The 14,494-nt window shown below is 33.5% G+C and overlaps 1 protein-coding gene across 2 annotated transcripts in view; it reads right to left on the bottom strand.

Annotated features, from left to right (window-relative positions):
- The window catches only part of LOC131163074 (probable protein phosphatase 2C 11), a 62,566-nt gene extending 51,790 nt beyond the window's left edge, over positions 1-10,776 (bottom strand). The window contains exons 1-6 of one of the 2 annotated variants that reach the window (XM_058119778.1): positions 10,345-10,776; positions 8,717-8,859; positions 8,350-8,448; positions 8,099-8,257; positions 5,335-5,421; positions 3,605-3,696 (exon numbers count right to left, since the gene is read on the bottom strand). In XM_058119778.1, the coding sequence (XP_057975761.1) occupies positions 3,605-3,696; positions 5,335-5,421; positions 8,099-8,257; positions 8,350-8,448; positions 8,717-8,859; positions 10,345-10,670 (906 nt within the window). In that variant the 5' untranslated portion in view covers positions 10,671-10,776. The remainder of the gene's footprint in view (positions 1-3,604; positions 3,697-5,334; positions 5,422-8,098; positions 8,258-8,349; positions 8,449-8,716; positions 8,860-10,344) is intronic. The other variant, XM_058119779.1, reaches the window with a different exon arrangement.
- Between the last annotated feature and the right edge of the window lie 3,718 nt (positions 10,777-14,494).

Genomic DNA, 14,494 nt, shown 5'->3' with positions numbered 1-14,494 from the left:
GCACTAAAATTAATATAAAAATCATAATGCCTATTAAAAAGCATTTGTAGGTTGAATGAAGACCTTTAAAATTCATTAAAAATCATGTATTATTGGATTTCATGCTTATTTTTCGATTTTGGCATGGTTGTGCTTGCGCGAAAAAAATTCATGACCGTTACGCCCGCCTCCCATTATGTAACACCCGCGTCTCTCGTGTCCTGCGACACCCGCGACCGTTACGTGACGTTACCCGCGACCGCGATTTCGAACCATGTCTGGCATTTTCTTAGTTTTCATAATTGTATTAAATAAATTAGTTAACCATATAATTTCGTTATCACCTAAGCATTTCGAAACTTCAATTGGGATGTTATCTGGTCCCATAGTTTTCCCATTTTTCATCTTTTTTGGTGCAAGCTTAACTTCGTTAACTCTAATTTTGCGAATAAATCACATATTTTTACTCTTTTCCTCATTTGACAATTCTAAGTTTAAGCCTTCTATTTGATTTTCATTAAACAACTTACTAAAGTAACTAAAGTAACTTCGCCATTTTTCTTTAATGTCTTCGTCCTTAACCAAGACAATATCATCCTCACTTTTTATGCATTTTACATTTCCTAAGTCCTTGCTCTTCCTTTCTCTAGCTTTAGCAAGTTTAAATATATCTATTTCCCCTTCTTTTGTATCTAATCTATCATACAAACTATTAAATGATCTATATTTAGTTTCACTAAGGGCTTTCTTTGCATTTTTCTCGCCTCCTTATACTTTTCAAAGACATCCCTGTTTCTACATTTTTGTCACGTTTTATACCAAATTCTTTTTGTCTTTACGGTTTTTTGTACATTTTTATCCCACCACCAACTTCAAAATAAAAAGAAGGAAATAACCTCATCATGACCTGAACTCCAACAAAAAAGACAAGGAAAAGAATATAATAAAGCAGCATTATCCACCCAGAAGCCTCCCCAAAAACAAATACAAGAACCACTACCTAGGACAAACTTAGTGTGAGCAAAAATTTTGGTTAATTTGATTACTGTAATGAATTAATTGTGCCGACCGAATGCTCAGCCCTTATTTTGGGAGTGCCTCGTCTTGAGGCGAGCCTTGGTTGAGCCTTTTAAAAGATTGATGAACACGGTTATAAATGTTTCTTCCCCATTCTCTCTGGTCTTCTATCTAGCATCTTGAAGAATGCTCATTTTAGCATGACACCGCTGTTGCTTATTCCATTCTTTAAAATGAAGGAGTTACTTTCTTGTCTCAAAAGTGAATAAAGAATAGAAAATGGAAAGAAAAGGGAAAGGATGCTGTTGCTGAGACCTATTAATGGACTCATTTGGAAAAAAAAATTACATTAGAGGGGCTTAAAAGAGATTTTTCTATGAGGTTATGAGGTTTGGCAGTATAAATTTCAACAGAAGACAATTACCATGTAACAAGTTGCAAGCAACAAAAACATAAAATGGAAACAGTTGGAAAAATACTTAGACAGCCTGCAATGCAGTATGCATATGGATAATAAGTAAACTATGAGCAGAACTTTTCATTAGTGCAAAGTCTCATCAAAATGCATTGCAACACCCATTTAAAAAACAACACAATAGCAGGGCAATCATGAATAACTGTTATAGCAGTAAACCTAGCATCATTTGTACTCATGATCTAAAATTTCCATAAATTGTCAAAATTTCTGTTGAAATCTCTGCTTCCCACCACCCTCTAAATCAAAATGTAGGTCAATTTCTGCCAAAATTTCCACAAATCATCCCAAATTTCTTGAAATCTTAAAATTTTCAGCAAAATTATCTGCAGAGAAAAAAATTCCCTGAAATTTAAAATTTGAGATTCAAAACCCAAATTGAAAATATCTACATTTTTTTTTTCATATTTGAAAATGACAATTATTAGAAGAAGGAAATAAAAGATAGTTTTCATGCTTTAAAAAATTTATGCAAAATCTGCCCCAAAGGTTTGGTTCATAGACATGGGCGGGCAGAGGCCTTGTGTTCAATTATGCACAGAAGCTAATCATTGATTTATCACGAGGGAGTTGTGGTGCCAGTCATGTCCTTCCCTGGTTTCGTGCCTCTTGAGGGGTCTAAAAAAAAACAAGGCCCTCAGGAGGCACCAAACCACACTTTTAATAGTGGCAGCTCTAGCACAACAAAATTTAAATTACATTTCCCTTATTCTAAATTTTATCAAACCCGCAAATTTCAAATTCAAATTTATATTCTCAACAAAAACTTCCATTCCAATGTTCCCTTTGTTCAAACACTTCTCCACAAATACCTCAAAAAATACAATGAATAAAAAAAAACAATAATGAAAAAAAATTATTTTTAAGAAGTCCAATGAAAAAGTATCATAAATCAAATAGTAATTTCAAGATAAACATATTACAATGTTTATACAGTTTACATGTCAAAAAATTAATATTCAAACATCCCCAAATTAACCAGCTCTAATATAACATCACTATCTTCTCTCTTGCCTCATAATGGTACAAAAGTTAACAGATTTATAAAAAATCCCAAGATTTTCAGCATAAATCAACATTCCAAAAAAAACTGAATTTAAAACATTTATTGCCAAAAAATTTCAAACTATTTATTGCCCAAAAAACTTACAGAAAATTGCACAATTAGTTTCCAGCAATAACCAGATTTTATTGTATATTAACCCATATACCAACCTAAAATCCCTACATCGATTGTATCTTCCATCCAAGAAAGCAAATTCTTCCAATAAGATGCATTTTTAAATCTAAATTTTATTTTTTGTATGATTTGTAATGGGTCAGTTTTCAAAACTTTAGACATGTCAATTTCCAAATATAATTTTAAATATTTAGACTTCATTAGTTAGTAGTTCAAAGTGAATCTAAATTCAATAATTTACAAAGATAACTAGGCAGTGCCTTTTTTTTTTTAATACATATTGATTAGCTACTTGAACAATATTTTTAACAGATGGATTTTGCGAAAATAAGATATTAAAATTTTAATATTTAATAACAATTATATGCTGAGAAAATTGTAAAAATGTGTACAGCAAACTAATATCCTATGCATAGCATGGGGTCTTTGCAAGTAGCCTAATAAATATAGACTAGCTGTGTGGACCATTATAATAAATATATTATTTATTTATATCATTGTGCAAAAAGTTCTCTATTTTTTAGATTTTTTAATTCAAAATTACCAGAATTGAGGATTGAAGTTTTGGAGGCCAACAAGAGGCCATTATTATGCTTATATATGTATGTGTGTATACATACATACATATATATATATATATATATGTACACACACTCTCTTCCACAATTTTTTAATCAAAATTGAAACTGAAATTGGCATAAAAATCTGCTTATTTTTTAAGTCTTGAAAAATTTAAAACCCTGCTTGTGCTCCAATTTCCAAAAAGCAAACGAGGAAGCAGATACTTTCTTTAAGTTCTAACATACACTATACAGTTAGGACAGTGTGCTGTCATCACAAAGCAAAATTAGTTGGTATCATTGGCTCAGATCATAATATTTTCAAACGAGGTAATTCTTCTCTAATAATTCTTCTCTATTTAATTCCTTGAGAAGTATCCAAATACAGATTACCTGAATTTCTGGCTCAGCAACAACATATGGCTTAAGTAATTTGTCTCCGAATGCACGAGAAACAGCAAGAACACCACCAACTCGCCATGTTCCTAGCAAAGGTTACCAAAACTTCAGAAGAGCTTACAAGAGAATGCACTATATGGACACCACATTACATTCATATCATTTGAACTTTTCTGACAAGATGCTCATATCATTTGAACCTGGATGTTGGATCATAATGGTGACATGTCAAAACAGTAAATCCAACAATCTAATGACCTAATCTTTCTTGGATCAATAAAAAAAATCAAAAAACAAAATTGTACTTTTTAGTAATACAAACATCTCTATTCGTTAAATAGGCAGCACTTAGACACAACCCAATGAAAGCAGTGCATTGCAGCAGTAAACCTCACAGAAAAATCAGCAAATGGGAGCACACATGCATTCCACAATATCATTAAAGGATAAATCAGAAAACTTAAAAACAATTTTTAAAATCAAAAAATGTAAAAAATTATTTCACAAAAAAATCTGCATAAGAACAGCTTTGGGAGAATGGAACACATGCAAAACACATAGAGGAGGAAATTTAACCCATGCTACTACATAAAGACAGTTTCTAATTTACAATTAAAAAAAAAAGAGAGAGCTATAAGTATGACGTAAGAGCCTTGACCCAATGGTAAGGGTGTTACGCTTAAACCTGAGGGTCAAAAATTCAAGTAAAATAAAAAGCTTCTCCAAATATGGAGATAAGACTGCATATATCATGACCTCATCAACCCCCAACATGGTGTAGGTGCCTTGCGCACTAGGTGCTGGACTTAAAAGCTACAACTATGCTGCTAAGTAAATTTGAAAAAAGAATATCCACAATTTACATCTATAAACCTACAAAAAGACACACACATATACACACAAAGGAAATAAAGAATCCGGTTAATTCAAATACTATGCTCTACGAGAATCAACAGTCATGGCCAAGGGAAGGAGTTGAAGAAAAAGCTTCTATGCTTGACTTGAACACAAAGGCACGTGAGTCAAAAATCAAAGCTTTCATATGTCAGACTTCTATTTGGGCATATTCCAAAAGACATACCGCCCCCATATCCAGAAATATGACAAATATAATCCTTTAATTGGGCAAGATATATTTCAAGTACCAGTCCTCCATTACTCTTATCAACAAGATTTTAAATTTCACTTCATATGAAACTTTGCTTTACAATTAATTCTTTATGAAAGCTCAAAACAAGAACTCAAGCCATATGAAGTTTTCAAGCTGACTTAATGTCAAACTCAAGCCACTTGTATTTAAGCCATGCTACACAATGCAAGATGATTAGCGAGCCACTTCCCATTGTCATCATCATTGTGGTTGTTTAATAGGCCTGCTGCATAAGTAAATGTTAGGGCCTTTTTAGTAGTTGAAAACAATTTTCATTTCCCATTTCCAATTTACAATGAATTACAAAAATGCCACCTCATTTTCCAATCTTCCAACATTTGTACAGGAAATCATAGATTTTTCACTAATCTCCAAGTTTTTCCATATAAATTCTGGAAACTGAAAAACAAGGACGAAAATTTATAATTCCTCGGAAAACTGGAAATGGAAAATGAATTGTTTTACAACAACTAAACAGTTGATTACTAAACTATTACATAAGCATACATCCATCTACAACCGAAAAAATAAAGAAAGAAACAATAAGTCAAAATACAAATGAGACACAAAATACCTGCCCAAATGATGAAACCTCCAGCCTGTTCAATCCTCTGGCGTTCATCAGATCTATCAGGTTTGTGATCGATAGACAACGGGATAGCTGCAATAAAATTAAATCTATGAAACATGTGAAAATTAAAATTTAAAAACAAATAACTAGATTTATGTTTGTAAGTTGGTACAAATCCAGTTGAATCAAAAGCCCACAAAAGTTTGTTGTAGGTTATCAAAAGCCATCACAAAAGCAGTACATGGAATTTTATTATGATTGGCAACCCTTTTCTATAGAATATATATATAAATCAACATATAAATGCATGCAAACTCCAAGGCTTAAAGGGATTAAAGAAGCTTTACACAATTTGATAAACAGAAGCACAACAACCATATTATTCACAACCAAGAAGTCTAAGGAGGTTCACTAGACAGCCTTGGACAAAGGTGAAGTCTAGGGTTCAAACCCTGCCGCCTGCAACGCACATCTGCGATTTAACTCCTATGTGTTGGCTGAGAGCACAGCTGGCGTAGGCGTGGGATTAGTCTAGCGCGCAAGCCCAGGAAACCCAGCGTATCCAAAAAAAAAAAAAAGAAGTCTAAATTAAGTTAAAATACAGAGAAATAAGCACATATGAGGTGTGCCTCTTAACTCTTCCTAGAATACAACAAGCCCTTAAACACTTTGCTGGGCACAATTTCAGTTCAATATTACTTAATCTTGGTGTTGATTAGAAACTGTACATCAATACTGAACTGAAGCAAAACAAGCACAACATAAAATGTTATAATTATTGTCTAAAAAAGAAATACTATCTATCATAGTCTAAATAAACAGACTGTTTATTATGCCTCTATGTAGTCTCCTAGATCAACTGTTTCTTTTAATCAGTTCTCAACTTTTTTCAAGTCATCAGGTAATGATAGATTGTGCAAAATATAACACTCAACACCTAAAGAAAAAGCATTCTATAGCTTAACGAAAAAAAAGGGCTAAGGAAAGGGTCGTCAGTGTACACAGTCTTGTCCCTACTTTTATGTAGGGAGGCTGTTTCCTTGGATTCAACCCTGTGACCAACTGGTCACAAAGGAGCAGTCTTACCATTGATCCAAGGCCCACCCTCTCTATAGCCTAAAGAAATCATTTATAAAATAAGTACCCAATGCATATTCAAGAGATAGTTACCACAAAGTAAATCACCGCTGCAGATCAATAGACATGAATGCAAAAGTTGATACAATGAGCAACAAGTGCAAGGCAGACTCAAGAGACACTTACAGAATCAATCACAACTGCAGACTAGCAGAAATGCATGTAGAAAAAAATTTAGAGATGAGCCCTTAAACACTTTACTGAGTACAATTTCAGTTCAATATTACTTAATCTTCGTGTTGATTAGACTGCACACTAACACTAAACTATCAGAAACAAAACAAACACCACATAAAAATGTTATAATTATAGACTAAAAAGGAAACACTATCGCTTCATAGTTTTAATAAACAGACAGATTATTACGTCTCTATGTAGTCTCCTACAGTAACTATTTCTTTTAATCAGTTTTGGACTTTTCTTAGGTCACTACTCACCAGGTAATGATAGATTGTGCAAAATATAACACAACACATAAAGGAAGGATGCTCTATAACTTAAAGAAACCATTTCATAAAATACATGCCCAAAGCAGATACAGGAGACAGTTAACAACAAAGTAAATCGCGCTACAGAGTATTAGACATGTATGCAGAAGTTAATCCAATGAGCAACAAGTGCAACATAGATTCAAGAGATAGTTATCACAAAGTCAATCACAACTACACATTCGCTGACATGCATGTACAAGAAAATAGATACAATGAGCAACAGGTGTTCATTCAAGACATTCATTGAATAGCATAAATAACATGTCATCTAAAAATGTCATGGGGCCTATAATTTAACTGAAGAAAATAAAGCATTTAGCTGACATTAGGGTGCCAAAAGGGGAAAAAGTAACATAAATATTCCTTAACATTAAGCCATGGTGATTGGCAGCAGGCAAATTTTGTTCAAATAAAGACTGACTGTATCAGACTGGCAGAAAAGTGGTTATGGTTGGTTCTGGATACACCAAAAAAAAAGGATTAAAAAGCAAGTTTATTTTGGATTTGCAAATTCAGACAATTCAGATATTATGCCCTATTTAAAGGGAAATCCCTTTATTAAATAAGGGGATTAATTTAGATTTTAATTTTTTTTTAAATAACAATAATTTTAATTATTTGCCCCCAAAAACAGAAAATATAAGATCTATTCCTTCGAAATTTATGTTTTTCAAGTTGTAAAAAAAGAACATGTTGCCTAGGACTACATATGAGAGTTTGTCAAATAAAATCCAACATCTTTTTTGTAAGTGAGAATTACTACTATTTCTTTTAAAGAATCGTACGAACTAACACAAGGAAAAGTTACCAGTTACAGGTTCAGTATATATAATATGGTTGTATATAATTATCTAAAGATAGAGAATCAAAGTAGAAAAGGAAACAATCAGATGATTAGGGTTCGAAATTCAGGTCTGTTATATTCCCAGTCAAGCAAATATCCCTTGTACTAGGCTGTAGGCTGACCAGGAAAGCTGGAACCAAACCTACCCCGAACTCTTGCCCAAGTCACAACAAAGAATGCTTCTTTACTTTGTTTTCATTCTACAATAACATTTCTGTCCAGATTATTGCAACAAAATCACAAATTCCAGCTTATATGCCATAAAAGTCACACCATCAGTAGACAAGGCAGCAACCTGAACCAGATCTAGAAGCAACTACTCTTGAATCCCCCACATTTGCAACAACCAGACGGTCCCCTAGAAGCATGGCAGTTGATGCAGTTGACCCAGCATCTTTTTGCTGTCCTATTTCTTCATTGAGGTAATCAGCATCTGTCTGTCTAAAGACTTCAACTGCAAACAAGAATTATTCACTGATTGATGAGATGGAATATGACAGAATAAATCTGGTGTATTCCATGGGCATGGGCATGATGACTTCATACCAATAGCTGATTTTGTGTCTTTGATAAATTCTGGGTGGCTACTTAAATTTTTGAAAAGGTTGTTCTTAAGGTATTCTGCAGTTCTGGAACCTCCATGACCTGAATTGGAGCACAAATATCCAAGAAAAACCAAAATAGTGTAATTAGTTAAGGAGACAGCTATTGTAGGTCCTGCCAAACTCTTACAGAGAAATTAGTCTCCTCAAATTAAAACCGTAGGAAAAAACAAGTACAACTGAAGGAATAAAAAAGAGCTAACAAAAAAAGAGACATAAAGCACCATGAAAAATTCTGGACATACTACTAATAATAATAAAAACACTTGGAAGACCACCAGAGCTTGGTAGTTAAAAAAGTTGAGACATACCATCAAAAACTCCAAAAAAGGCAACCATCTGACCATCAACTTCCGATATCCTTGTTTCATAGAAATCTTCCATTGACGCCCTTTTGCCCTTGAAACTGGAATAGCCATAACTGAACCTTGCATTTTGGCTTCCCGTGAGAAAGCTAGCCAAGAATGGAGTATTTTAGTCTCTGTTGTAACTTCAAACACTTTAAAGTAACTCCAAATTGAAAAACGGCCTCACATTTCACTTCAAAACCAAAGGATTAAGTAGCACTGGCAAGCCCAAGTCAACCCATCCGATCCAGATGGCTTCACTCTGGTTCCCACAGCCAACAGATTTCATCATTTTAAGATATTTGATTATTGTAAATTCATTTAATTACTTTATGACCACCTATAAGTTACAGAATTCAAATTTCGCACCCATTTTATTCAATGCACCGTGCTGTGCTGCATAAGCCATGAGGTTCAAACATCCCATATAGAAAGTACCATCCGAAAAATGTCATTTTCAATTTTCAATTAATCGAAAAAGAATTTTAGTTGAATTTCCATCAAGTTGATTAATGAAAATTTTAATATAAAATTCAGTTAAGTCTTGTACAGTAAATATACTCTTAAAAAATGGGATAAGAAACAATCAGTTAGGCCATAATCAGCTTCAAGATCAAGGCAGAGACTATAAAATTCAAAAAAGGCGATAAACGAGGCAATGTGTTAATAGTTTATACTTAATACACAAACTCACCATACAAAAGAAATGGAAAACTTAACACACATTAAGGCTGTTGTTCACTTAAAGAATTAGCCCAATAAATACTTGAAGAATGAGGGGTTTGAAACACTGAAATTCTTATTAAAAAAAACACTGAACTGCAATGCAGTTGAGTAAGACACTATGAAAATGGAAATCCACTCTTGTATGAACCAATAAGAGAATCAAATTTTCAGTTGTGTTGGGAAAATGCACTGGCTTGTTTTGTTTCCACTTTCACATTCCGTCATTCTCAAGTGGTTTTTGATTTTGAAAAAATAGATGAAACAAGGTTGCAAAGTCTTCCGGAAACATGTCTCCATACTTGAGGAGCCAAAACCCATGTTTACAACATTTTCTACTTATGTTGAAGAGCACAGAAGTTCATCCAAATCAGTAGGCACGTATATGCTTCTAGGTTAAGCATAAAATAAAATAAAAAATTAAATTAAATTAAAAAAAAAAAAACGAATCTAACCAAGATAATTCCAGCTCGAAGTTTTTTCATAACGTGGAAGACTGCGATGGTTATGGCAGATAATTTGCTTAAACTCACTGTTTTCAACTCATACAGCTGTCACTTTACATGAAATTTTTCTATATAGCTCTAGTAAATTTCACATCTTTGCTACTACAGGCATCACTCAAGTAAATTGGGAAGCTTTAGAACGAATGAAAGGTTCCACATAGATAGATAATTCATTTAAAATACATAAAAACAAGACTTGGCACATTTCAGGAACACAAAATTTCACCAAATTAAAAGCAAAAATTAAAAGGGGCATCATAGTAATCACGTAATGGCAATCAGGCAAACTGAAATTAAACCTAGATATATCGAAATATACCCATAACAATGAAATTGGAGGCATGTAATGGGTGGGAGGCGGACCTGATACCGCCACCGCTGAAGAGGGCGTCGGGATCCCTGGGGGAAATCATGACGTGGTGGTGCTGGTGCTGGTGCGGGTGCTGGTGCAGGGGAGACGATGATGGCTGCGGTGGTTCAAAGGCAAGCAGCGGCGGCGGCGGTGGCGGCGGCGGCGCAGGCTTAGGTGGGGCCTCTTCATCCGCATCCCCAGGCCGGGGAGCGGAGGCGGAGGCGGAGGCGGAGGCGGGGAGATTTGGGGGCGAATCCACGTTCATATTTGCCGCATTTCTCAAACGTTTCAATTTATAATCAGTGGCTGTGTCCCTCTCTGTATTTATATTATACATAATGTATTTTTCAGTTTATGGCATATTTTTCTTTTGGTAGAAAAAAGTTGAAGAGCACATGAACCACTCGTAGGTGTTCATGATTCAGTTATTCAAATCGAACAATATTTCCATTCAATATTTTTTGTCAATCAAAACTGATTCGAACCCTTCATTTAAATGATGATCCAATTAATGACAATTTGCTTATTGGATCCAAACCAATTTTTAAACCATTATAATTTTTTAAAGAAAAATGAGATATTTTATTTAGATTTTAAATTTAATATGTTTATTTTTAATTTATTTATATAAGTTAATCACCTAAAAATATTTGTATATAACATTTACGTTGCAAGTGTTCATACCATCTGAGTCGTCTCTCCCTTATCTTATCTTTTACATGAGTTACACCTGACTTATTACAAATAAATTGTCGAAAAATGATTCATATAACCGATCCTACTTAGTGGAACTCAAGCTTGGTTTTTTTGTTGTTGTTGTTGTATTTCAGTATTTTGTAACTTTAAGATATATTATATATATTATTATAATATAAATACCATATATTTTAAATAAATATATCTATTGGTTTGGTTTAGGAAAACACATAAACATAAAAATCGAAAGGTGCAAGCCTCTTTTTCTGCTCTATCGGCTCTGTACCGCCCTGAATGCTCTTCTCCAGCACCGAAACGTTATCCACCAAGTCAAATAAGTTCTAGACTTGGAACCCCACTATAAACTCATAAATCCTTCATCTCTAGCCTTTTTCAAACTTTCTGGTCTTCCTCGCCTCGTTTGGGATCAGGAACGGAGCAAAACACGATAGCTCAACAAACTTAACCGCATATTCCCCGACAGTCATACTCCCCTGTGTCAAGTTAGTGAATTCCTCAATATTTTCCTCTCTGATAGATAACGAGAAATACTTATCGAAAAATAGCTCATTGAATTGATCCCACATCAGAGTAATCTTTACTAACCTCTGTTTCTCTAGCAACTTCATAGGAAGCCACCAGCGTTTCGCATCCCCTACCATCTTAAATACGGCATAGCGGACCTTCTGCTCGTTCGTGCAGCCAAGTACTTCCAGTATCTCCTGTGATGACCCAAAAATATATATATATATATATATATATATATATATATATATATGATTAAAGTACAATAATAATAAAATAATAAAAATAGTCATTAAGTTAATATCAATACGGAAGTGTTTTTCTGTAGGATCCTTAATTCCATGTTTGATGCCTAAGAAAGACCTTGTCTTAGCGAGTGCTCAGAGACCATTGCGGCTCAGTCGCTCCCTGGAGGTCGGCCTGGTCAAAATGGAATTTCATAGGATAAACAGGATAGACACTGTTTGTACACGTAAATAAGTATATATACATAAAATAGTGTTTTGACAGACATAATTTGTAGAAATACATAATAAGATAATAATATAGGTATCATATGTGGGGCCCACAAGACTATGTGGAGTCCACATGAGTCCCGGAGCCACAAGACACTGTTTATATACGTAAATAAGTACATAAAATAATGTTTTAACTGATATAATTTGAAGAAATATATGATAAAATAATAATAATATAGGTATCCTATGCGGGGCCCACAAGACTGTGTGGGGCCCACATGAGTCCCGAAGCCGTATGGAGGTTTACATGAGTCTCAAAGTTATGTAGGATGCATAAAATCGTATAAGAGTTATTCGAGTTACGTAGGATTCATTCGGGTCTCGAAGTTGTGTGGGGCACACAAGACCATGTGGGGCCCACATGAGTTTTCAAAATTTAAATTTAATTTTTGTTCAAAAATAAATAATAAAATAAATAAATACTTAAAATAGTTTATAAGTAATAACAATGATAATAATAATGACAATAATGATTAAGAAAAATAATAAAATAATAAAATAATTAATTAACTAATTGATTAATTAATTAGGTAAGTAGTTAATTAAAAATTTATTTAATGGGAATGGTGGCAAGCACTCCCACATGGCCTCCATCCCCATCCCATACTCAATCCATACCTTGCCCATCCCTTGCCCATTCTTTAATTTTAAAAAAATTATAATTTCACCCATCTCCCCACACTTTTATAAATTATATTTCTTCCCCAAAATTTTCCTATAAATAGGGAGCTCTCAACCTTCATTTTTCACAATAATTTTCTAAGGAAGAGAAGGATTAGTGAGTGAAAGAATTTGTGGTGGAGTGAGAATTTTGAGTAAGTTCTCACTCACCCACTCTTTCCGATCTCATATCTTAAAGATAGTTATTGTGTTCGTAGCACACGGTAAAAGAAGAAGGTAAGTAAATTTTGATTATGTTAGTTTCTTTTTATTTTAAATTCATACCCGAGTTTATTATGTACGTAAATTTTAATTATGTTACTTAGTTTCACAAAATTTCTATGAGTTTATTTTTACGCATATTTAATTATATCAGTTCTATCTTTAATATACTTGCATCTATATTTGGGTTAAGAAATGTTCTAATCCCCTCGGGTAAATTTTCAGCATTTATTTATATTCAAAAATAAAATTATATATATTTTTAACACAAAAATTGTGTGGCATGAGTTTATTTTTACGTTACATTTTTATGAAAATATGAGTAAAGATGAGATTTTCACGATATTATTTTAAATTGCATAAATTATAATAAGATGATTTTAAAATCCCTTATGGCAAAGAAAGTTCAAAGTTATAGATGTTCGGTACCGCAGCTTAAAGTTTATACGGATCAGAGTGCACCCACACTGTTTACAGAGTGGTTATTTATGTTAGTGGATTTCTCCTGAGTGCACACCTGGTTCCGGACCATGACTTAATAAGGAAAATCTCACTTAAAGTTTACGTACGTTGATTTAGTTTGGTCGGCCAGCCAGCTAAGTCCAGTCTTCGGACCGCACAACCCAGTCATGGGGGTAAACATGACTTACGGCAAACAGGCCTAAGGGTGGTTTTTATAATATATGTTTATACATATTTAATTACGTGTACAAAGTTACTGATGATTTGAAGAAAAAATTGTAAGTTTACGTGAAAATGATCATTTTGGTGCTTAAATAACGATCTAAGGAAAATGTATAAGGAGAAGTATATGTATGTTTATCATTAAATATTTTTACAGTTTTAAAGTTAAAAGTTTAATTTAGCAGTTATAGTATATGATTGTAAAAATTTATTATTGAAATTTATGACAAAAGTTTTATGCAAAAATTTTTAAATTTATGTTTATTCTAAAAGCAGTCTTGAAGTTATAGTATTAAATATTATTTTACGAAATTTTTTAAAAACTCATTTTGGCCACACACTAATAATAATCTTATTTACTTATTGAGCGTCGTCTCACCCCAATCATATTTTATTTCAGATAACTCTGAAGGACATGTCGGAAATCAGGCTTAGCAAGCATGCGGGTGGGAATTAGAAAAATAAAGATTGATTAGAAATATTAGTTTGGTTTCAGATATTTATGTTTGTGTAATTTTTCTTTTTTGAAATAAATGATTGTAATATGGATAATTAGTGCTCTGGTTTAATAAAAATTGAGTTTATTTTACTTCCGCTGTAAATGAGTAGTAAAAAGTTAATATCCCAGACCCCTCGGGGTCGGGGTGTTACATCTCCTCTATTTGCTGAATTCAGTTTTCTACAGTCACTAGATCAGGTCCTCCCTCAAGAGTAGGAGGGTTCAACCTCATAAACTCTTTGATGCTACAACCCTGATCTACTACTGGACAGTTCTGCCCTCTAGGATCTTTCCTCATTTTTGCCTAACTTGTCGGGCTATACCCCGTAGCATCACGGAGGTATCAATGTCCTCTTC

This window comes from Malania oleifera, chromosome 8 (genome assembly GCF_029873635.1).
Source record: "Malania oleifera isolate guangnan ecotype guangnan chromosome 8, ASM2987363v1, whole genome shotgun sequence".
NCBI classification, from domain to species: domain Eukaryota; kingdom Viridiplantae; phylum Streptophyta; class Magnoliopsida; order Santalales; family Ximeniaceae; genus Malania; species Malania oleifera.
Note: the sequence above shows the minus strand (reverse complement) of the source record. Positions and strands in the feature narration are given on the sequence as shown.